Here is a 26,401-nt window from a genome sequence, read left to right as displayed (position 1 = left end):
CCTCCTGGGACATAAACTTGAAAAAGTGTGAAGCAAGATACATCCAACCAAATTACTTTCTTCTGTTGTTCCATAGTCCAGGTTTTATGGCTTCGGCACCACATTTTCCTGTTACTGGCATTTGCATCAGTGATGAGTGGTTTCAGAATTCCAGCTCATTCTGCAATTCTCAGCTCATGGAGCTTTTGGTGTTGACAGGGTTTGCAAGTGTGGCATTCAAGTTCTAAGTGGCTTTTGTGGCTGTCCTCATCTGATTTTTCACAATAAACATCTTCTCGTCTGTTACTATCACCCATCACACACTTTTGTCCACATTATAACTTAACAGATAATGTTTTTCTGCTTACTTTGCATGTGGTATAGATCTTCAATACAATGCCTCTTGAAACAGCAAATGCTTCGGTATCTTGGTTACCGAACATCCACCATATGGGCACCAATGATTCAGGCACACTGCAATTCATTTAATTCTAACATAACAAACTCACGACTACGCAGAACACTGTTCTGACCATGAGTGACACTTGTAAAATATTGATGACAATGCACAAGTGCCAGTCATGATCTGCACAACCTGCAGACTTGACTGGCACCTACACCTACACCTACACCTCCATCTACATGGTCACTCTGCAATTCATAAGTCCTTGGTATCATCAAACCACCCTGAAACTACTTCTCTACCATTCCATTCTTGAATGGCACATTGAAAAAAATGAATACTTAAATATTTCTATGCAAGCTCTGATTTCTCTTACTTTATTATGATAACAATTTCTCCCTAGTAGGTGGGCACCAACAAATAGCTGATTGAAATTTTATGAGTACATCTTGTCACAGTGGAAAATGCCTTGTTTAAATTACTGTCAACCCAATCTGCGAATCATATCAATGGCACTCTCTCTCCTATTTAGTGATAATGCAAAATATGCTGCCCTACTTTCGACTTTTCAATGTCCTTTGTCAGTCTTAAATGATGCATATTTCACACCGCACAGCAATACTCCCAAAGAGGATGGATAAGCATTGTGTAAGCTGTCTCTTTACAGTTCTGTTATATTTTCTAAGTGTTCTGTCAATAAATCACAGTCTTTGGTTTGCTTTCCCCGCAACATTATCTATATGATCATTCCAATTTAAGTTATTCATAACTGTAATCCCTAAGTATTTAATTGGAATGATAACCTTTAGATTTGTGTGATCTATCATGTAATTGAAATTTAGTAGATTCCTTTTAGTGCTCACATGGATGACTCCACACTGTTTAGAGTCAACTGTTTAGAGTCAACTGCCTCTTTTCTCACATTACAAATATCTTGTTTAAATCTTTTGCAATTGGGTTTGATCATTTGGCGACTTTACAAGATGGTCAATGACAGCATTGTCTGCAAACAACATAAGAGCACTGCTCAAATTGTCTCCTAAATTGCTTATGTAGATAGCAGAGAGCCTATAACACTTCCTTGGGGAATGCCAGATATTACTCCTTCTTAAACGATGATTTTCTGTCACTTAAAATGACCTCTATGACAGGAAATCATGAATCCAGGTGCACAACTGAGACACTACTCTGTAGGCATGCAGTACAAGTTGCTTGCGAAGAATGGTGCAAAAGTCCTCTGGAAATCTAAATGTAGCAAATCAATTTGACATCACCTGTCAAAACCATTCATTACTTTGTGAGAATAAAGATGTAGTTGTGTTTCACAAGAACAATATTTCTGAATCAGTGTTATCATTTTCTTTGAGGTATCTCAATGTTATGTATATGTTACTGCAAATTGACTTTAGCGATAAGAGTCTGTAATTAAATGGATTTCTCCTATTTCCTTCGTGGATAATGGTGTGACTTGTGTAACTTTCCAGTCTTTAGGCACATATCTTTCAATAGTTGAGCAGTTCTATATAATCAGCTTGATTGTTAAGTATGGAGCTATAGTATCAGCATACTCTGAAAGGAATCTGACTCGTAAATAATCTGGACCAAACTGAAAAACTTGAGAGTTTTGCGTACTTTTAAATTAGGCATGATTTTTTTCATTGCTTCTGCTTCTCTGTGCTGTTTTGAACACCATGGGGGAACAGTACCACTTCTTGTTAATTTATTTGGTGTAGCTCTCAGTTGCCATTGATACTATTTCTTTGAACTTAAATCATGTTTTGTAGGTGCTTACATAGTCAGATAGGAAAGAGTGGAAACTGTCTCTTAGGAAGGCATCGAGCAAAATTTTATCTTTTTTTTTTTTCCAAACTGATGTATTTTGCAGTTGTAATTGGTGAATTTGGATGTTTCAGTATTCACTCTTGCTGCAACAAATTTATGGTCACTAAAGCCTGTATCTGTTATGATGCACCCCGTTGGCTCAGGATTGTTTGTTGCTAAGAGGTCAAGTACGCTTTTGCAACAATTTACACTTTGGGTACACTCCTGGACTAATTGTTCAAAATAATTTTCAGAGAACACATTCAGTACAATTTCAGATGACGTCTTACTATTACCTCTGACTTTAAACATGTATTTTCATCAACATTTTGAGGATAGATTGAAGTCACCACCAAGTATCCATTTGAAAAGAGATTCAAGTCTTCTTTCTGCTGTTTAGTAACTGTATCATCTGAGTTGCAGGGTCATTAAAAGGAATCAGTTATTGATCTACTCTGATTAACAATATACCTCTGCCCATTCTAGCTCATAGGCACTATCTGCTTTGATCTCACTAGGTAAACTACTTCTGATAACAATAAACACACCTTCACCAACTCTAATCTACCCTTTCTGAACACAGTTGTTGTTGTTGTTGTTGTTGTGGTCTTCAGTCCTAGAATGGTTTGATGCAGCTCTCCATGCTACCCTATCCTGTGCAAGCTTCTTCATCTCCCAGTACCTAGTGCAGCCTACATCCTTCTGAATCTGCTTAGTGTATTCATCTCTTGGTCTCCCTCTACGATTTTTACCCTCCAATGCTAAATTGGTGATCCCTTGATGCCTCAGAACATGTCCTACCAACCGATCCCTTATTCTAGTCAAGTAGTGCCACAAACTTCTCTTCTCCCCAATCCTATTCAATACCTCCTCATTAGTTATATGATCTACCCATCTAATCTTCAGCATTCTTCTGTAGCACCACATTTTGAAAGCTTCTATTCTCTTCTTGTCCAAACTAGTGATTGTCCATGTTTCACTTCCATACATGGCTACACCCCATACAAATATTTTCACAAAACGACTTCCTGACACTTAAATCTATACTTGATGTTAACAAATCTCTTCTTCAGAAAGACTTTCCTTGCCATTGCCAGTCTACATTTTATATCCTCTCTACTTCGACCATCATCAGTTATTTTGCTCCCCAAATAGCAAAACTCCTTTACTTCTATAAGTGTCTCATTTCCTAATCTAATTCCCTCTGCATCTCCCGACTTAATTCGACTACATTCCATTATCATCGTTTTGCTTTTCTTGATGTTCATCTTATACCCTCCTTTCAAGACATTGTCCATTCCATTCAGCTGATCTTCCAGGTCCTTTGCAGTCTCTGACAGAATTACAATGTCGTCGGCGAACCTCAAAGTTTTTATTCCTTCTCCATGGATTTTAATACCTACTCCAAACTTTCCTTTTGTTTCCTTTACTGCTTGCTCAATAAACAGATCGAATAACATCGGGGAGAGGCTACACTCCCTTCCCAACCACTGCTTTCCTTTCATGCCCCTCAACTCTTATAACTGCTATCTGGTTTCTGTACAAATTGTAAATAGCTTTTCGCTCCCTGTATTTTACCCCTGCCAAATTTAGAATTTGAAAGAGAGTATTCCAGTCAACATTGTCAAAAGCTTTCTCTAAGTCTACAAATGCATGAAATGTAGGTTTGCCTTTCCTTAATCTTTCTTCTAAGGTAAGTCGTAGGGTCAGTATTGCCTCACGTGTTCCAACATTTCAACAGAATCCAAACTGATCTTCTCTGAGGTCAGCTTCTGCCAGTTTTTACATTCGTCTGTAAAGAATTCATGTTAGTATTTTGCAGCTGTGACTTATTAAACTGATAGTTTGGTAATTTTCACATCTGTCAACACCTGCTTTCTTTGGTATTGGAATTACTATATTCTTCTTGAAGTCTGAGAGAATTTCGCCTGTCTCATGTATCTTGCTCACCAGATGGTAGAGTTTTGTTAGGCCTGGCTCTCCCAAGGCTGTCAGTAGTTCTAATGGAATGTTGTCTAATCCCGGGGCCTTGTTTCGACTGAGGTCTTTCAGTGCTCTTTCAAACTCTTCACGCAGTATCATATCTCCCATTTCATCTTCATCTACCTCCTCTTCCATTTCCATAATATTGTCCTCAAGAACATTGCCCCTGTATAGACCCTCTGTATACTCCTTCCACCTTTTTGCTTTCCCTTCTTTGCTTAGAACTGGGTTTCCATCTGAGCTCTTGATATTCATGCAAGTGGTTCTCTTTTCTCCAAAGGTCTCTTTAATTTTCCTGTAGGCAGTATCTATCTTACCCCTCGTGGGATAAGCCTCTACATCCTTACATTTGTCCTCTAGCCATCCCTGCTTAGCCATTTTGCACTTCCTGTTGATCTCATTTTTGAGACGCTTGTATTCCTTTTTGCCTGTTTCACTTACTGCATTTTTGTATTTTCTCCTTTCATCAATTAAATTCAATATCTCTTCTGTCACCCAAGGATTTCTACTAGCCCTCATATTTTTACCTACTTGATCCTCTGCTGCCTTCACTATTTCATTCCTCAAAGCTACCCATTCTTCTTCTACTGTACTTCTTTCCCCCATTCCTGTCAATTGTTCCCTTATGCTCTCCCTGAAACTCTGTACAACCTCTGGTTCTTTCAGTTTATCCAGGTCCCATCTCCTTAAATTCCCACCTTTTTGCAGTTTCTTCAGTTTTAATCAACATTTCATAACCAATAGATTGTGGTCAGAGTCCACATCTGCCCCTGGAAATGTCTTACAATTTAAAATCTGGTTCCTAAATCTCTGTCTTACCATTATATAATCTATCTGAAACCTTTTAGTATCTCCAGGGTTCTTCCATGTATACAACCTTCTTTCATGATCCTTGAACCAAGTGTTAGCTATGATTAAGTTATGCTCTGTGCAAAATTCTACCAGGCGGCTTCCTCTTTCATTTCTTAGCCCCAATCCATATTCACCTACTATGTTTCCTTCTCTTCCTTTCCCTGCTGTCGAATTCCAGTCACCCACGACTATTAAATTTTTGTCTCCCTTCACCACCTGAATAATTTCTTTTATCTCATCATACATTTCATCAATTTCTTCATCATCTGCAGAGCTAGTTGGCATATAAACTTGTACTACTGTAGTAGGTGTGGGCTTCGTGTCTATCTTGGCCACAATAATGCGTTCACTATGCTGTTTGTAGTAGCTTACCTGCACTCCTACTTTTTTATTCATTATTAAACCTACTCCTGCATTACCCCTATTTGATTTTGTATTTATAACCCTGTATTCACCTGACCAAAAGTCTTGTTCCTCCTGCCACCAAACTTCACTAATTCCCACTATATCTAACTTTAACCTATCCATTTACCTTTTTAAATTTTCTAACCTACCTGCCTGATTAAGGGATCTGACATTCCACGCTCCGATCCGTAGAAAGCCAGTTTTCTTTCTCTTGATAATGACGTCCTCTTGAGTAGTCCCCGCCCGGAGATCCAAATGGGGGACTATTTTACCTCCGGAATATTTTACCCAAGAGGACGCCATCATCATTTAATCATACAGTAAAGCTGCATGCCCTCGGAAAAAATTACGGCTGTAGTTTCCCCTTGCCTTCAGCCGTTCGCAGAACCACAACAGCAAGGCCGTTTTGGTTAGTGTTACACGGCCAGATCAGTCAATCATCCAATCATCCAGACTGTTGCCTCTGCAACTACTGAAAAGGCTGCTGCCCCTCTTCAGGAACCACACGTTTGTCTGGCCTCTCAACAGATACCCCTCCGTTGTGGTTGCACCTACTGTACAGCTATCTGTATCGTTGAGGCACGCAAGCCTCCCCACCAACGGCAAGGTCCATGGTTCATGGAGGGTGGGGGGGTGGGGGTGGGGGGGGGGATGGTGGAGGGGGGGACACAATTAGGTCCTTTGTAAAAATTCTGGCTGAACTTATCACCATACCTTTACCAATGCTTTCTATTAGCACTTGGAGCTCTGCTAATTTGCCAGTACCGCTACAACAGTTTACAACTACAAAACCGATTGTTTCTGGGTCTGTATTCCTGTTTTTTCCATGCAGCCTTTTAGACGGATGCCCTTTTTATAGTTTCCCCAGAACTTCTAACCTAAAAAAAAAAAAAAAAAAATTAAAAAATTAAAAAAAAAAATCCCACATAGTCCCTTCTATCCGTGTACCACTTCCTGTGCATAGTGAACCCCTGACCTATTAAAGCAGAACCCGGAAACCCACCACTCTATGGCACAAGTCAAGGAATCTGCAGTGTACAAGGTCATAGAACCATCTGAGCCTCTGATTCAGACCCTCCACCTGACTCTATTGTGAAGGATCAAAGTCAGCTCTGTGAGCTCCACCTTCATCTCACGTGTTCAAGCATTTCCGTATTTTTATCCAACCCCTGTATATAGTGTACAGCTGCAGACTACATTGTACATTTAAATGCAGTACAAAAATAGTGTACCCTCTCTCACTAAATACAACAAATTTTTGTCAGCAGTTGTTTCCTCAAAATCAGTTATGCGAAATTGAAATTTTACTTATTTACAGTTAGTGAACAAGAAGCACGAGTACAAATATAATCCACCAATATGTGATATGGCTCATGATAGTTAGATATGACTACTACTATTCGGTCAATGCCAAAGACTTCCCAGATATAATAACTGAAATGTAAAACAAAATGTTACCACAAGAAAACTATAAAGTGGAAGACTGATAAAGTAAACACTTGTACAATTGGTAGTAGCCATTCACCTGTGTAAGTAGGTACAAGAAAGCATACTTCACAATACACAAAACTTTCAGTGTTCAAAGATTAGGGCTTACAGGTATACAGATTCTTATGTGTAATACACAACACAGTACTGTCACATGCCATTCCTTATGTTGTCGTTTCTTTCTTGCTTCTGTTGTGGATTGGCAAGAGAGCCAACCCACTATGAGAGGAAGCCGAAAGGCACGCGTTTTAGCTCACGCAGGCTGGCGTGAGGTCTGGAACAGGTCAAGGAAATTAGACTAGCAAAAAAGGACGTAGCTGTGGAATACTTAACTTTAATCCATAAATGGTGAACATCGCTCTTGACGGTACATGTTTTACAGCATCAATAGTAACTGGTAATGGCGCCTTGCTAGGTCGTAGCAAATGACGTAGCTGAAGGCTATGCTAACTATCGTCTCGGCAAATGAGAGCGTATTTTGTCAGTGAACCATCGCTAGCAAAGTCGGCTGTACAACTGGGGCGAGTGCTAGGAAGTCTCTCTAGACCTGCCGTGTGGCGGCACTCGGTCTGCAATCACTGATAGTGGCGACACGCAGGTCCGACATATACTAACGGACCGCGGCCGATTTAAAGGCTACCACCCAGCAAGTGTGGTGTCTGGCAGTGACACCACAGCTTCCATCATGAAATTTAAGTTTACCCACCATCACAGGCATAAAATATAAAGAAAAGAATAGATAATTCATTCAGAGGTAATTCATTCCTATACTCCATAATTAAGGGGAGCACAGAAGTGGTATGTGTTAATGCACACAGCAAAAAGAGAATCAACTGTTAAAAACGAATTATGTAACAGTTAAATATCACTAAGCCCCTATATAGTATTTTTGATTACACAGGTTGCTATTTGGAAAGGAAAACTACTGCAGCATCAGGAAGAATATGAGCTGTTGTTTATATACTACTGTTCACTTCACTTCAGATTTATGTAACAGCCATCATGTATGTGAAAGAATTGGTTATCTAAATGATTAATGGAAAATCTCATATAAAGATGTGGAAAAAATACTAACAAAGAGATAGAGGGGCTGGCCAGTACTTACCTCAGCTCAGTACAGCCGATAGATACACACAAAACAGAACTGAAAATTTACGTTCCTAGCTTTCGGAACAAATGTTCCAGAATTGGTTATCTGTATGTCATAAGCATGTAGGTATGTTAACAAGGAACATTTTTACTTGTCATAATATTAACAGAAGTCTCCAGTCCTTGAATTTAGCAAATCAGATACCGATAATAATTTGTAGTATGGCTTGCTGAGAGGGCATGCTTACATTTGCTATCGATTTTTATAATGTTTCCCTCTTTCTGGCTTATTTCTTCAGCGAACTTGTTGAGAAGTTTGCACCATAATACAGAACCTAACTTTGAACCTAAAACAATGTCTATATCACTGATTCCCAAAGTGGTCTACTGATCTATATCAACTCCCATAGGTAGATTCCAGCCTGCAAGGGTGTCCATGCCAGCAGAAAAAAACAGCTGAAGCTTGCTCCTTTGTACATTACTGTTTGTCTCATGAGCTAAGAGAGAGGGTGGAGACACTACTTACATTTGCTCTCCTGCTTGCAACACTCATCGACATTATTAATTATTTTTCTGGCTCAAGCCATTAAGGTTCTACCACCTGGCAGTCTCCAAGGAGTTGGCAGAGTATTTGGTGTTGCCCATGATCGTCCAGCAACCACTTGTTCTGTCATCAAGAGATTATTAGTTTGTGACACAACACAACACAACAAACAATTTGCAGTGACTACCTATACAAGGTTCGGTGTTACATTGCTGAGGTTGGCAGTACCGGGACACAAAACCCCACACAATAATGCAGGTCTAGAAATTTGCAGCGAGGCCATCACAGAATCAATGAAGCCTTTGGTTGAGATCTTCCACTTGGCTCCAAAACAAAGGACCCCGATCAACTTTTGGAACGATGCTGCAAATTGTGAGCTCTGCTTGCACCCCACATGTGAGACCAGCAGTCTTTACCACTTTCACCAGCTGCCCATACGAACTGAAAATCACCTCTGAACCCATGCGGCAAATCTCATCAGTGCTGATGTGAGCCACAACATGCACATGACTGCACCCTGCAGGTTCGATATCCCCAGGCAAGGCCACCTCCATGCCTTGGAAGAGGCCCCCTGGCATACATTCCAAGTGCACATTGGTTTTCTTTTCAGCCTTGAATGCTATCTGCCTAAGGGGCTCCATAACACGCCTAGAACTGGAACTCACAATAACTACTAAACCCCTTCCCCCGTGTGCAGTGAAGGAGCAGCGACTAGTCCGCCTCAAGTGACATGAACGCATTACCATCTGCCAGTCACCCAGCCGTGAGGGTGGATCCACTGTGTCGGGTGCACTAGGAGGTGCCACGGAAGCAGATCCCAAGGGAAAAACAAGCGACACCTGACGTGTTCCAAGTGATGCACCAGATTCTCTTCCACCGCTGCACCCTGAGGCAGCAACCTGAAGGTGACTGACCGTAGCCAAAAGTACATGCAGCTGTTTGCGAACTGCGGCCAGCTCCTTCTGCGTCCGCACAAAGCATGCACACATCCTAGGAATCCTAGCAAGATTCACTGAAGAAGCAAACTATAAAAGCTGACAATTCTAGATATTCAATTTGCTACCCTTCAGATGTGTCACCAATGGACACTAATGCGTTAATGAGCTACATAGCTGCATGTTCAGTGAGCAACTATTTTGCTACGGACTGAATCAATTTACACTTACAAAAATGCGAGAAACTGCAGAAAACAGAGAAAACAGCAGGAAATTTAATAAATATACTAAGAGGAAAACACAGAAAAATATGAACACTTAACTTGTTGCTCCGAAGTTGTACTTGTACTCATATATCAGCTGAGAGCCGGAGCCTGACTGATGGGCTCACTAAACAAATGGATGGTTGCTTTCAAAACAAAACAAATGAGCAACTACTGCACTGAAGACTGAATGAATTTACACTTACAAAAAAAAGTCAGATTAAACCTTTTAAACCTCTTATGAGATGGTATCATCCTGATAGAACACATAAAGGTTTAAAATAGTTTCAAATACTTAAAAATAAATTTGAGAAGGGACCCACAGTTGTCAGTATGTTTGCTCTGATGTCGCAAATAGATGATGATGGTTTGTGTGCATCTTACAATATCTAAGCTACTTACAGCAAAATATGAAGAAATGCAAACTATTGGGGAACAGTTATCTTGCAAGCTACTGAAGAGATATTAAAACCTATTCTACACAAACCAGCTATGGTATACCCAAAAAGAGTTCCTCTGAACAGCGACACAGTTCAGAGATGTATTAATGAAATGAGTTATGGTATTGAAAGCATCTTATGTAATTATCTGTAAATGACCCATTTCTCCATACAACTGGATGAGTCAACTTTACCTGTTAATGAAGCATTATTATTGTCATGCGTTCATTTCACTATAGACAAAGAAATCTATGAAGTATTGCTATTTACAAGAAATGTGATAATAGACACTGAAGGTGAATCGATACCTGTTGTTTTAAAGGACTATTTCATGAGAAAAGCTATCCCTTTATCAAATACACAAGTATTCAAAAAGATCAACCCAATTTAATTGATTGATGAAGTATAAATTCTACATGAATAGTCCGCCTACTAATGAAAGAATTAAGTTTAAAATGTTTCTTTAACACAGGTTACAAACATTCAACGTGACCCCCCGTCACTGCTTGGTAAACATCTAAGTGGTAGCCAAACTCATCCCACACACAAAGAAGTATGTCTTTTGTGTAGGGCTTGTACAACAAATTCAATCTCAAAACTTGCCACACAGTTAGTGGAGATATTCCAGTTCAATACCAGCTCTATTGGTTGACTTATCTGGACTACAAAGAAAGCTGTCTTGTATTTGCCTGGCGTCATCCTCTGACACACCTGGTCAGCATGGTTTTTTTTTTTTTTTTTTTCCTTTGCAGAAAGACCGACTTTGTTGAAATTGCTTAAACCAATGGCTTATGATTTTCCTAGTTGGTATTTCAGTGCTTGATTGTAGATGAAATGTCTGCTGCACTGTAACTGCTGAATCACTTCTTGCAAACTCAATAATGCAAAAAACCTTGTGCTGCATCGTAGCCATCTTATTCATAACTGTCTACTGGTGTGAGTACCCTAACAGCTGTTTATGCAGCTAGCATTGCCCTAGCATCCTTCAACACAGCTCTCTGTTGATCCACCATGGTTAAGAAAATAAAATTTTAGACCTTCCTCTTTCCTTCGGTATGTAGACTGTTCATAGCCCATTTATGTGTCATGAAATGCAAATAATTAAACTGAGTCCATCTTTTTGAGTAACCCTATATACCTTTAGTGGCAGGAGATAGAGCATCTGTCATGTTTGGGTGCTATCATGGACTTATAAGCCTCTATAAGATGTACAATTATATATTGCTTCATTACATTCTTCTTGTTTTTCATGAATAAATGCATTATTAACATAAGCTCTGTATCTCTGAAAATAATTTCATATGATAACAGAGAGTTAAAGAGTGTAGAATGAATATGAATGTTGTCTAAAATCAACAGAGTGAGGGTAGTCTTAAGATCACAAACATGCCTTTAGGGAATGAAAGGTGTTGCTTCTACTGAAGAAATACCAAAGCTATGAACCTCCTCCTATCGAGCGAAAACAAAGATGCTTACAATAATGTACTTACTGGATGGGGTTCAAATTTCTCACAATCAATTAGAGAATAATGGCCACCACATAAGGTCTGCCGTATGACCAAACTGATTCCAAGTTTAGCTGCAAGTCCTAGTTTATCTAGCCACATGAAGCCTGCAGCATATGTGTCAGAAAGGCCTCTGGCACCACCACCCCATGCTGAACTCGTCTCTGCTGCAAATAATAAACAAACAATTTGTGTGTACATTAGTTCTATTGGTATATGACAAACTATTTGCATGTACTGTGACTGCGACATTTTGTGTTCGCTGAAATAAGCAAATTAAAAATTTAGATACTGAACTACAAAGTAATGTTTTCTTAAGTCATGACATGCTGTCTATGGGGGAGAGTGATTAATGCACTTTACATTTATTTTAATTTTAGACTCACCAGGAAAATACTTGGGCACGAACAAACACAAATACACCAAAATCGTGTGAGAAATAATGTAAAGGTCTCTTACTGCACTAGTGATACTCCTGCATCTGCAAAACTCTGCAGTCGTCCGTTAGAGGCCTCTGCGTATGCCATGCCGCATTGCACACTGACCTGCCGGTACACCAGTCGGGACCAGCAGGGATGGTGCAGTGTGCCTCTAAAGTTGTGTTTTGTGACATTATTTGTGTATTGAAGCGTCAGATGGCTCGGCGATTGGTAATCAATCCTGCTAAGGTATTGTGATTGGTTGAGATGAAGTTACGAAGAACCCTTCTTCATGAAGATGGTATTGGTGCAGAAGACGAATCATTCGCATGTTTTCTGGTATCTATTATAGTGCAGAAATATGAGCATAAGTTAGAAACAGATACTGTTGTAACACTAACACATAATGATGATGATAGGGATGATAATGATGAACAACTCATTGCAAACGGTAGTGCTACGGCAAGTGTGGGAAGAGGCTATGGAAGCAGTGACAGTGAATACCAACCGTCTCCCAAGAAGAAGGTTAAAGTTGCAAGTATCATCATGGCGTTTGATGACAACACACTGGAGAACATGTACGATGATCATTAAGTAAGAGGTTTCGACACATACGACAAGCTTCTGAAAAGCTACCCTAAACTGAAGTCTAAAAGCAATATTAAAAACATACTGGATTATGTGGCAAAGAAAAGAGAAGGAAATACTTCAAAGAAAATCCTACACTGCTGTTCAAGACCATCAAGGAGCATGTAATGGCGAAATTCGATGAAGCGCGAGAATGCGGTTCCGCCGTACATTATTGGCATTTACAACATTGGGCATTGGACATAGCCAGAAATCTCAGGTGTACAAACTTTACAGCTTCACTAGGATTTATTACTAATTTGAAAAAGGAGTTTAGGATAACATCACGCTGTATCACTATGCTCCAAGTATGAAAAGATAAGGACGAGGAAGAAGAGCTGATTGAAAGAGCTCAAACATTTGTTGCTGACGTCAATGAGCATAACACGAGAGAAAACATCGATATTAGTTCTGTATGGAACTGTGATCAGAGTCAGTTCAACTATGAACTTTCTTGTGACACAACACTATCCACGAAAGGGGAGAGAAACACTGTTGTGATGTTGCAATCATTTAACTGTGCAACACATAGTTACACAATCGATGTTGCTATATCAATGGACGGACGATTGGCAGACAAACTCTATATTTGCTTCCAAGAATCCAGTGCAAAGTTTGGACCCCGCGTGTCAAGGGAAATAGAAACACGGTGCCCTCCAAATGTTGTTGTCGATGCAAGTGTGAGTGGGAAGATGACAAAACAACATCTGAAGACATTTTTTCTGTCAGTTTTGAATCCACATTTGTCGAGAAAGTCATTAGTACTTTGTGACTCCTGGTCTGGACATAAGGATGAATGAGTACTACTGGAAGCATCTGGCGGAAAACATGTAGATTTAAAAATCATTCCGCCTAAACGTACAAAATATGCACAACCTCTGGATGTGTATTTCTTCAGGCAATATAAAATATATGCCAAGAGAATAACAGACCTCATTAAACTACATTCCAGTAATATGCAGCCGAAATTGCATGACAGATTCTTTATCATGAATATGCATTCAGTCATTTACAATCAGTTATCTGCAGGAGTATACAGACCAATGCTTTGTTATGCGTGGCAGAACACTGGCTTCGATATTGGTGAACCAGAGAACAACTTCAAAAGTGTAATTGATGTGGCGTTCAACACTGATATTATAGAATGTGCAAATACGCCATGCGATCAACTTGCATTTCTTCACTGTGCATTTTGCAAACATTCGTATTGCTCGGAGCATTTTATTGACATTCCGCATTTACATTTATAGTTCAGATTGCTGCATTGCGTATGGCATCTACCATGACATCTACAGTGATATCTAGAGCATGACTGCAGAGTTTTGTAGAAAAACAACACCCACCAGCACATTCAGAGGTACATAATGGTCCTGTAACCAAACGTTCATACAGATCTGTTTGTTCGAGCCCAAGTACTTTCCTGGTCAGTCACATAATTTTGGTTTCATCCATTCATTGACGTATTTAGGTTCTATATGTCATAGGTAGCATTTACAGAACAAACAATTGTCAAAAGAAATGTAAGGATGTCCCAAGAGAAATGGTCAATATTCCAGGCTATAAAAGGAACTATCATTTGAAGCAAAAAAAAAAAAAAAAAAAAAAAAAAAAAAACTTCATCTGGAGATATGTCCAATTATGAATGGTTGCCAAGGTAGAACACATTTAACATACTTTATCTTGGGGCTAGTGTTGTGCACATGTGTATCTTACCCATTCAACCTCTTCAATTCTTCAGAAAACTTATTTGTTGGACAACATGAGCATGCTCCTTTGACCACACAGACTGCAACGTAGTTTTAGCATTATCAAAACTCCTCCACATTTTACCAGACGTGTGGGAACATTATGGGTTGCCTATATGCCACACAACTGCTCTGCACCAAAACACAGTTTTGCAGCAGTTCCACTAGGTGGCCTTAGTAGCGCCAGCAGGGGTCATGAACTGGGGGGGGGGGGGGGGGGGGGAGGAGACCTATTTGCAGTTTGTGACCAACATGACACGGGCAATGGGTCCACTACAACAATGCTACCTGCTGTCGACCCATTGTCTCCTCGATGGACACTGCCTGGCAGCTCTACTGCCAGCCGATCACTCAACGGACACTGCCTGGCCTCTGCAGCTCCACTGCTGGCCCAGTCTCCCTTGTTGCTCTCGTAATCTCGTTCACAAATTTTGGTAGAACAATGACTATATTCTGTTTTTCCAACAAGCTATATCACTGTGCATCTACTAAAAGTAAACTTTTGTGGAACTTGGTTTCCGTGTGCAGTGGCACAACTTTGCAAATATTAGTTTGTGAAAACTTGTCCAAGTATGAGACTTTGGGTTGTTGAACAAAGGCCTTCAGCCTGTCAGGCATTTTTAATGTTAATTGTGTTTCGTTCGTCAGAGCAGACGAGCATATTACACACATCAAAAAAAGTTTTGCATCACTTCGGTTCCAAGAGTTCCGTAAGGTGTACAGAAAATTGGAAGAGATATCAACATAAACTTCATTTCCACCTTTTTTATTGGTCATGAAAACTACACATTGCATGTTGTACCACCATACAGAGAGACCTTGAGGTGGTGCTCCAGATTGCTGTACACACTGGTACCTCTAATGCCCAGTAGCACGTCCTCTTGCATTGATGCATGCCTGTATTCGTCGTGGCATAAATACCGCTGGTCCTGATTGTCCCACTCCTCAATGGCGATTCGGCATAGATTCCTCAGAGTGACTGATGAGTCACGTCGTACATAAACAGCCCTTTTCAATCTATCCCAGGCGTGTTTGATATGGTTCAAGTCTGGAGAACATGCTGGCCACTCTAGTCGAGCGATGTCATTATCCTGAAGGAACTGATTCACAAGATGTGCACGATGGGGGCGCAAATTGTCATCCATGAAAACGAATGCCTCAGAAATATGCTGCAGATATGGTTGTACTATCGGTCAGAGGATGGCATCCAGTGACTTCCATGACCAACAGTGGCATACATCGGTCCCACATAATGCCACCCCTAAACAGCAGAGAACCTCCATCTTGCTGTACTTACTGGACGATGTGTCTAAGGCGTCCAGACTGACCGGGTTGCCTCCAAACATGTCTCCGGCATATGCAACACTCATTGGTGAAGAGAACGTGATGACTATCCTGAGCGGTCCATTCAGCAGGTTGTTGGGTCCATCTGTACCACGCTGCACGGTGTTGTGGTTGCAATGATGGACCTCGCCATGGGTGTCGGGAGTGAAGTTGCGCATTATACAGCCTATTTCACACAGTTTGTGTCATAACATGATGCCCTGCATTGCTGTCAGGGTTCCTCCAAGCCATAATCCGTAGGTAGTGGTCATCCACTTCAGTAGTAGCCTTTGAGCAGCCTGAGCAAGACATGTCATCGACAGTTCCTGTCTCTCTGTATCTCCTCCATGTCCGAACAACATCGCTTTGTTTCACTCTGATACGCCTGGAGACTTCCCTTGTTGAGAGCCATTCCTGGCACAAAATAACAATGCGGATGTGATCGAACCACATTATTGACCATCGAGGCATGGTTGAACTCCAGACAACATGAGCCATATACCTCCTTTTTAGTGGAATGACTGGAACTGACCGGCTGTCGGACCCCCTCCATCTAATAGGCACTGCTCATGCATGGTTGTTTACTCTTTGGGAAGATTTAGTGACATCTCTGAACAGTCAAAGGGACTGTGTCTGTGATACAATATCCACAGTCAATGTCTATCTTCAGGAGTTTTGGGAATCAGGGTGAAGCAATAATTTCTATGATGTGTGTACTTCTTCTCTCGATAAACTAAATTTGTGAAAAATCAGTAACTTTAGTTCCCCCTACAGCAGATTCTTTAGGAACATGTCAACCAAACTTACCCAAATCTATGAATTGGTCATGGCAATACAATTAACTGGCCACCAATATCACCAGATCTTATGCCATTAGATTTTTGTTTATGGTGTTGTGTTGGATGAAGTCTGAGGTGTTCAAAAGAAAGGTGAATATGCGAGATGAACTGCTTATTTGCATGCTGCTGCCCTCATTAAGGAATGTGCAGAGGCACTCAGACAAGCAAGGGTGCACTAATGCATTGAAGCTGATGGTGGTAACATATCAACAGAAATAATCAATTTTTGAAAATATAACTGGATATAACTACTCACCAGCTGGTGGCAGGAGAAAAAAACACACAAAAGTTAAGGAAAAATGATCATTCCTGTCATATACTTGAATACTGACCATCCCTCCTGGGACACCCTTTGTACTAGTGACCCAAATCTTATTCACATGGGTCTCACTAAGTACAGCCGGATGACTTTTCTGGTGTATATACACAAGCCTTTGTTGTGAACCAGTCAGCAATTAGTGAAAACCATATCAAAATCTTTACAGTAGTTCCTAAGACTAGCCTTCACATATAGGCTGATTAATGCAGGGAGGAGGACTTTAATTTAAATACATGTGTAGATCATAGTGCTTTGTTCTGCAAATGCCTGATATGACACACAGAATCTGAAGATGACCAATGTACTGCCAAAACTGGTTATGATTGTTATTGCATTACAGGTATGTGATTATGTTACAGACTGGTCCTCTTTGATTTTCTTGGTACTTATAGGGTTTTAAGGCCATTGCCCAGACATCAATTAACTAAAGCAATATGGCGCAATTTTCACAGTAGCTCAAAAAAATTTCTGTTCAAGATTTGGAAATTTTTTAGTGCTGTTAAGTACAAAATATTTAAGATCAGTTAACAGAATCATTGGTAACAGAACGTGTAATGCCAAGGCACAGTAATCGTGAAGTTGCTGGTTTGAATCTAATAAGTGGAAAGTTATATTTTTTTAGTTATTTATTTAAAAAAATAAAAGTCTTATTTTCTGTTTGATGTCTTGCATTTTTGCACCAAATTTTAGTTTACTGTGAATACCAGCATTTTAATGCAGTTGGTAATTAAAAATTAAAAACATGTTACTTTTATTGCATATATTGACATTTAGAAGCAATTAGTAATAAAAAATAAAAGTTATGTTATTTTTATTAAAACAAACGACTCAATATTTGTTATTTAACATTTCTGTTTTTTAATATGGCATTTCATTTATTGGAAGCCAGATTTGATGTCTGAGAACACAATGTATACAATAAAGTGCAAAAACAATCTTGAAATTAGACTGCTATTCATTTTATTTGCTATATAGATTATAAATATGTACATCCAGTTGTGCTACCCTATAACCCGCTCACCTACACAAAGAGCAGTTTCTCATAGTCTAAAATAAGTGACTCAAGGTCACAGGAATTTGAAAGACTACTGTAGTCATTAACAATTTCCTAGGTGAAAATGTGATAAGGAGAGAATTAATTCTGGAGGCAGATAGCCACTTCCAATAATTTCAGACACAGAAACTTACAAAGTTTCAAGAACCAGTGTCAAGTGAAGAATCAAGCCCCTTTCTATTGCTCACATAGGAACTGCCAAGTCAAGATTAGACTAATTACAGCATGCATAAAGACATTTAAACAGATATTCTTCCCATGCTCTACAAGCAAATAGAACAGGGAGAAACCCTACTACCCAGTATAATGGGAAGTGCCCCCTCACATTAACTTCAGGGTGGTCTGCAGAGTGTGGATATAAATATACCAAGAAAGATGTTGGCCATCTCTTGAAATTCTATATACAAACGTGAAGAACTAATTTTATGGATGAAATCTCCAAATGTTTCTGAGGCACATGTTACATACTGCCATAGATACCATGAAGATGAAACGAGATTAATGACAGTTGCATATAAGCAGTCAGTCTCCCCAAACTCTACGTATGAACTAAACGGAAAGAAACCCTACTGTACAATAAAAATTACAAAGTAGCTTGTACTGTATAGTGATTTTCATAGTGTAGTTTTAGATGTCCAACAAATTAAAACCACTACCTTGTTCACAGTGTTCAATTTTGAAATTTACTCTACCAAGTAGCAATCCATACGGGACCTTCTAAGGGCACTGAGTGAATCTGAAAACATCCTCTTGATAAAAGCAGTAGATATACTGTAAAATAATTATGTCAAATGTGAATCTCCTTCATAAATGGATACAAGAAATGAAAATGGTTTAATCTCTAGATGTCTACTTCTCTTCATTTAGTTGATATTTTGAATGGGTCATATTATTTCCTGGATAGTGTCACTGTGGTGCACTCTTCAAAATCTGTGATGTCTGCTGACACATATCCAGACCAGACATAACCACGATAAGAATGGAGGAGGCATGCAATTGGTTTACGCACAATGGCTTAACTCTGAATCTTACAAAGACTCAAATTATGAAATTTCAAAAAATAAGAATGGCTTACAAGTACCAGAAGCAGAGGCCAATACGTATACATTGGGTGAGGCTCATGTCTAAAGTTCTTAGGCATACAGACAAATAATAAATTCAGTTGGCACTACACATGGATAAGTTAAGCAAAACACACAGTTCTGTCTGCTTTGCACTTTGGGAAATTTACAACCATGATACTAGAAGTAAAAATAATGATTTTGAAAAGGATAGGTTGCTACTCACCATAAAGACATCATGTTGTGTTGCAGACAGATACAATGAAAAGACTGTTAACTACCGAGCTTTCAGCCAAAGCCTTCTTTTCTTTTTTTTTAAAAAAAAAAAAAAAAAAAAAAAAAAAAAAGCAGGCACACCACACACACACACACACACACACACACACACACACACACTATCTCTAGTCCCTATGGTCTGGCCACAGCATCTGGAGTTTGCGGTCAAATGACACACACACACTATCTCTAGTCCCTATGGTCTGGCCACAGCATCTGGAGTTTGCGGTCAAATGTGTGTGAGGCATGCCTGCTTGTGTGAATGTGTGTGTATATTTTCCTTTCTTTTCAGAAAAGGCTTCAGCTGATCGCTCATAACCTGAAATTTTGCGTGACATAAACACAAAAAATTCTATACAAGTTTTCTTGATACTGCAAAATTCATTTTAAAAAGTTTCTTCAGTGTCTATTGTCACAATGAAAGAGTAATTAAATGTTTCTAAATCAAATTTAACTAACACATTTCGTATTGTTTACTAATTAGATAGATGCAGTCTAGGCCTAAATTTTCCAAGATATAAACGTTTAAAAACCTGACCAAACACGCCTGATAACGTACATTCTCTAAAAGCAAATTAATTACAAATTCATTCTTCTGTTATTGTATCTCTAAATCAGTACAAAAAAAACAATCGCCACACATAAGACCTTTGTGTCGTTTTTCGTTTACACACAGCGAGCATCCTTGACAAATTTAAAACATTCTTTAAACTTAATTATTCCTACGAAACTGACCATGAGTAAGAAATGTGGGAGCTGTTAGAGGGCAGTGTGTAGAGGTTTTTTTTGCCAATCTTGTAGGGGGAGGGGGGGGGGGGGGTGCCGTGGGGAGAATGTAGGGAGAACAGAAGAGGCTTTCTCCTAGAACTGCAGAGTATGCAGTAGGAACATTTTGATTGGGGAACAGGAAAGGAAAATCTGTGCCCTTCAGGCACAGCTGGAGGAAGCAAGGAAGGAACTCATAAGGATCATGGGCGATAGGGGGGAGGAGGGTGGTTGGGAACTGGCAGCTGGTAGGAGGATAGGAAGAAAGAGAACACAATCTGTCAGTTTTATCATCAACACCAAAAACAGGTATCTACCACTGCCAGAGTTAAGTGGAGAAGAGCCTCCAGGTAGAACGAGGAGCAGGAAATGTGCAGTACATTTCAACCGAGCCCAAGAAGACTAGGAATGTACAAAGTGTTAGGAAGAAGAAAGTGCTGCTGCTAGGTAGTAGCCATGGGTGAGGTGTAGGCCCTCAGCTACAGGAAAGTTCAGGGGCAGAGTACCAGGCCACCAGTATCTTCAAGCCAAATGCAGGGCTAAGTCATGTGATAGAGGACCTAAGGTCTTTATGTAAGGACTTTACAAAAGAGGACCATGTAGTGATAGTGGGTGGGGCGGGAAACAGTTTGGACAGGGATGGGGCATATGACATAGGTGATGACCTGGACAAGGTAGCTTCCCTGACTCATGGCACCAATGTACACTTTGTTGAGCTGCTGTGGTGTCATGATCGACCACACCTTGATGGAACTGTGAGGCAAATCAATGTGGGGTTAGGGATGGCTCTGAGGACAGCCAACTCTGCTCATGTTTCTCTGGTGCCCGTCAGAACTATCAACAGATGGGGTTTCACTAGGCATGGCCTACACCTAACAGGACTGGGAAGGGAAGATTGGTACAGCTGATTCATGAAAGTATAGGAGGTGGAGCTCAGGCCACACATGGACGAATACCTGTTGTCATAGGTAGGAAAAGTAGGTCTTTTTAAGGATAAATCCAGACAACAGGTTCCCCTGCCCAAAAAGTATCTCCAGCACTGAATCACCCACAAGATAGATTTTAACACCTCAAATATCCCATATACCAGGTGTCACAAAGAAAAACAAACCATTTCACAGACTTAACAATCCTCCATCAAAACATGCAATCAGGAAAAAATAAAATACAACTATTAGAAGTTGAGCTCCAATCTTTGAACTGCACAGTAGTTTGTATTACTGATCACTGGTGAAGATACACACAAATACAACATGTAGTATTATCATTGTATGAAAAGGCAAACTCTAACTGCAGAACTACTTCAAGGGGTGGAGGATCATGCATTTATATCAGAAAAGGAACACAGTTCAAATCAACACATGACCTCAGTACTGTAAGTGAAGACAAACACTTTGAAATATATGCTATTTAATTAACAGGGCTTGATATCACCAAGAAATTAATCATATTGTATGTGAATTTAATTGATGCAAGGAGAAAATATAAAAATGCAGTAGATCAAGCAGGTAAAAAGGAATACAAACGTCTCAAAAATGAGATCGACAGGAAGTGCAAAATGGCTAAGCAGGGATGGCTAGAGGACAAATGTAAGGATGTAGAGGATTATCTCACTAGGGGTAAGATAGATACTGCCTACAGGAAAATTAAAGAGACCTTTGGAGAAATGAGAACCACTTGTATGAATATCAAGAGCTCAGATGGAAACCCAGCTCTAAGCAAAGAAGGGAAAGCAAAAAGGTGGAAGGAGTATATAGAGGGTCTATACAGGGGCAATGTTCTTGAGTACAATATTATGGAAATGGAAGAGGAGGTAGATGGAGATGAAATGGGAGATACGATACTGCGTGAAGAGTTTGACAGAGCACTGAAAGACCTGAGTCAAAACAAGGCCTCAGGAGCAGACAACATTCCATTAGAAATACTGACAGCCTTGGGAGAGCCAGTCCTGACAAAACTCTACCATCTGGTGAGCAAGACGTATGAGACAGGCGAAATTCCCTCAGTCTTCAAGAAGAATATAGTAATTCCAATCCCAAAGAAAGCAGGTACTGACAAATGTGAAAATTACCGAACTATCAGTTTAATAAGTCACAGCTGCAAAATACTAACATGAATTCTTTACAGACGAATGGAAAAACTGGTAGAAGCTGACCTCGGGGAAGATCAGTTTGGATTCCTTAGAAATGTTGGAACAAGTGAGGCAATACTGACCTTACGACTTATCTTAGAAGAAAGATTAAGGAAAAGCAAATGTACGTTTCTAGCATTTGTAGACTTAGAGAAAGCTTTTGACAATGTTGACTGGAATACTCTTTTTCAAATTCTAAAGGTGGCAGGGGTAAAATACAGGGAGCGAAAGGCTATTTACAATTTGTACAGAAACCAGATGGCAGTTATAAGAGTCGAGGGGCATGAAAGGAAAGCAGTGGTTGGGAAGGGAGTGTAGCCTCTCCCCGATGTTATTCGATCTGTTTATTGAGCAAGCAGTAAAGGAAACAAAAGAAAAGTTCGGAGTAGGTATTAAAATCCATGGAGAAGAAATAAAAACTTTGAGGTTCGCCGATGACACTGTAATTCTATCAGAGACAGCAAAGGACTTGGAAGAGTAGTTGAATGGAAAGGACAGTATCTTGAAAGGAGGGTATAAGATGAACATCAACAAAAGCAAAATGATGATAATGGAATGTAGTCGAATTAAGTCGGGTGATGTTGAGGGAATTAGATTAGGAAATGAGACACTTAAAGAAGTAAAGGAGTTTTGCTATTTGGGGAGCAAAATAACTGATGATGGTCAAAGTAGAGAAGATATAAAATGTAGACTGGCAATGGCAAGGAAAGCATTTCTGAAGAAGAGAAATTTGTTAACATCAAGTATTGATTTAAGTGTCAGGAAGTCGTTTCTGAAAGTATTTGTATGGAGCGTAGCCATGTATGGAAGTGAAACATGGACGATAACTAGTCTGGACAAGAAGAGAATAGAAGCTTTCAAAATGTGGTGCTACAGAAGAATGCTGAAGATTAGATGGGTAGATCACATAACTAATGAGGAAGTATTGAATAGGATTGGGAAGAAGAGAAATTTGTGTCACAACTTGACAACAATAAGGGATCGGTTGGTAGGAAATGTTCTTAGGCATCAAGGGATCACCAATTTAGTATTGGAGGGCAGCGTGGAGAGTAAAAATCGTAGAGGGAGACCAAGAGATGAATACACTAAGCAGATTCAAAAGGATGTAGGTTGCAGTAAGTACTGGGAGATGAAGAAGCTTGCACAGGATAGGGTAGCATGGACAGCTGCATCAAACCAGTCTCAGGACTGAAGACCACAACAAGAACAACAACAACAACAACAAGGTGTATAGATCTCCCAGTGGTAGTGTGGACACTTTTTTCAATAAGTTAACATAAGTTCTAGATAAAGTCTCAAGTAGAAAGGTCAACATAATTCTGTGTGGGGACATTAACATCAACACTAACATCATAAATGAATCCAGTAGCACCTTCATAAACATCCTTCAAAGTTTTGGTATGTCCCTATTGGTCAATAGTGCAACAAGGGTTACCACAATGACTTCATCAGTAATTGACCATGTGGCCACAAATATGGACAGGGAAAAATGTGATGTAGCTGCAAAAGATATCAGACTATCTCTGTCAAATAACAACAGTAAAGTCAGGCATCGAATCATTCCCTAAACTACGAGCCTACAAATGAAATCTATCAGAAATCAAAAGAAAATATTTTTCAAAGGAATTAGAAAAACAAAGCTGGGATGGAGCGTATAAGGAAACCAATGTGAATATGAAATTCTCTAAATTCTCCACATTGTTTAAACTGAACTTTGAAAAGGAATTTCCAAAAGTATGCATGTCTGTATCAACATCCCACAAAAACAGATGGGTAACAGCAGGTATTAAGAAGTCCATTTAAACACTTCAGCTCCATGAAAAAGATTCAAAATGATCCAGAATTCTTAAACTTCTATCAGAGATACAAAAAGATCTATAGGAAGGTGCTGATTGCTGCAAAAAAGTCATTTAATGACAAAATAATACATAATGCAGAGAATAAAAGCAAAGCAGTCTGGGATGTTATAAAAAAGGAAATGGGGAGAGGCAAACAAATGCAGAATAACATACTGCTAAGGGAAGGGGATAAAGTAATTAATGATCCACAGCACTTAGTAAACTATGTAAACAAGCATTTTTCAAGTATTGCAGATAAGTTACATCACAAATTCCCCAAAACAAATATAACACCTGTAAATAATGTTGCACTAAATACAATGATGTTACTTCCAACCACAGAGATTGAAGGCAGTAAAACAATTCAAAAACTAAAAAATCAAAAAGTCAGTAGGCTTAGATGAAATACCAATGTGTGTACTGAAACAATACATAGGGATTATTCAAGGCCCCTTAACAAATATAATAAATGAATCCTTCACATTTCCAGAGCAGTTAAAACAGGCAAGAGTTGTACCTTTGTTTAAGAAAGGTAATGCAGAAAAAATAGAAAATTATCGGCCCATTTCCCTGCTGTCAGCATTCTAAAAAATAATAGAAGCAATTATGAAAGACAGATTAATGAATTACCTGAATAAATACAATCTTTTAAGTAGGTACAGAAAAGACCCTTTCTTAGGGTGGGGAGAACAGGAAGAAATTAAATTTTAAGAGAGGTTAGGACTGGGACAAACCTTCAGTTTGAGAAAGAAACCAAAAAACATAATTATAGCTTATTACATCAGCATAAACAGCTATTGGTTAAGAATTTTCAACAGTCAGCAGATATTTCAACTCTACCCAATTTTAACTCAGTCAATGTGAAATGTCAGCTATCTCTATTGCAACAAAATATTCAAGAACTGAGAAATAAAATTAATGAATTAATTATCTGCATAGATGAATTCGAGTCTTCAAACCCAGCTGACATAATATGCCTCTCTGAACATCATGTGACCACTGGTACAGAACTTTTAAGTGTTACAGTGTTTAGGTTAGCATCTCACTTTTGTAGAGCAGAAATGGAGAAAGGAGGCGTTGCCACATTCATCAGGAACTGTCATAAATTTAAGAACATAAACATCCATGAATTTTGCCTAGAACAGCATATGGAAGCATCTGCAACAGAAGTAGAATTTCACAAAAAATCCCTCATAATATTAAGTTTATATCAAGCACCTGCAGGTAACTTTAATCTGTTCATAAACCACCTTGAAGCTGTACTGGCCCATTTAACAACCAAAAACAAAGAAATAGTGGTTGCTGGTGATTTCAATGTAGATTTCCTTAAAGACTCTCCCAATAAGAACTTATTTGAGTTAGTAACACAATCATTCAACTTAATTCCCACTGTAAAGTTCCCCACTAGGGTAGCCGATTGCTCACAAGCAGCCATTGATACCGTAATATCTTTATCGAAAAGTCCACAGAACAAAATTATGTTACAAAACCAATAGTCAATGGCCTCTCAGACCATGACATGCAGTTCCTTCTGTTAAATGTTAATACTGAACAAGATATAAAATCTGTTAAATCTGAGCTCAAGAGGGCAATCAATATGCCAAAAATTGATTATTTTAGGACACTCCTCAGACACATTCACTGGACTGATGTTTACAGTGCTCATGGCATTAATGAGAATTATAATACTTTTGCTAATAAAGTGCTTACCTTATTTGAACACTTTTTCACTGTTTTCCCCCAAAACTAACCATGGTTAGAGAAAAATCTACAAAGAAGCCATGGATTACTCAAGAAATAGGGGTATCTTGTAAAACAAAAATAAAACTGTATCTGTCAATCTGAAACAGTTCTGATGTTGATGCTATAGCACATTACAAGAAATACTGCAAAATATTAAAGACTGTAATACGGACATCAAAGAAAATATAATACAAGGGAAAGATAGTCATATCAGATAACAAAATAAAGACAATATGGGATATAGTGAAGGAGGAGACTGGTAGAACCAGACTTGAAGAGGGACAAACAGCATTAAGAGTAAATGATACAGTGGTGACAGAAGTGTATAGTGTTGCAGAACTTTTTAACAAACATTTTATAACCGTTACTGAAAAGATGGGGTTGTCAGGTTCGGTAGATGCTGCTATGGAATACCTCAGAACAGACATTTCAAGTAACTTCCATAATATGAATTTGACCCTCACTACCCCAGCAGAAATAACATCCATCACAAAATCTTTAAAATCAAAAACATCTAGTGGGTATGATGAAATATCAACAAAGTTAATTAAAGA

At 39.2% G+C, this 26,401-nt stretch overlaps 1 protein-coding gene across 1 annotated transcript in view; it reads right to left on the bottom strand.

The window, feature by feature from the left end:
- LOC126174862 (heparanase-like) overlaps positions 1–26,401 on the bottom strand; it is a 331,149-nt gene that overhangs the window by 91,307 nt on the left and 213,441 nt on the right. The window contains exon 6 of the mRNA XM_049921262.1: positions 11,693–11,874. Within this exon, the coding sequence (XP_049777219.1) occupies positions 11,693–11,874 (182 nt within the window). The remainder of the gene's footprint in view (positions 1–11,692; positions 11,875–26,401) is intronic.

The sequence above is a fragment of the Schistocerca cancellata genome, chromosome 3 (genome assembly GCF_023864275.1).
Source record: "Schistocerca cancellata isolate TAMUIC-IGC-003103 chromosome 3, iqSchCanc2.1, whole genome shotgun sequence".
Lineage (NCBI taxonomy): Eukaryota > Metazoa > Arthropoda > Insecta > Orthoptera > Acrididae > Schistocerca > Schistocerca cancellata.
The sequence above is the reverse complement of the archived record's forward strand: the minus strand, read 5'-3'. Positions and strand labels throughout refer to the sequence as shown.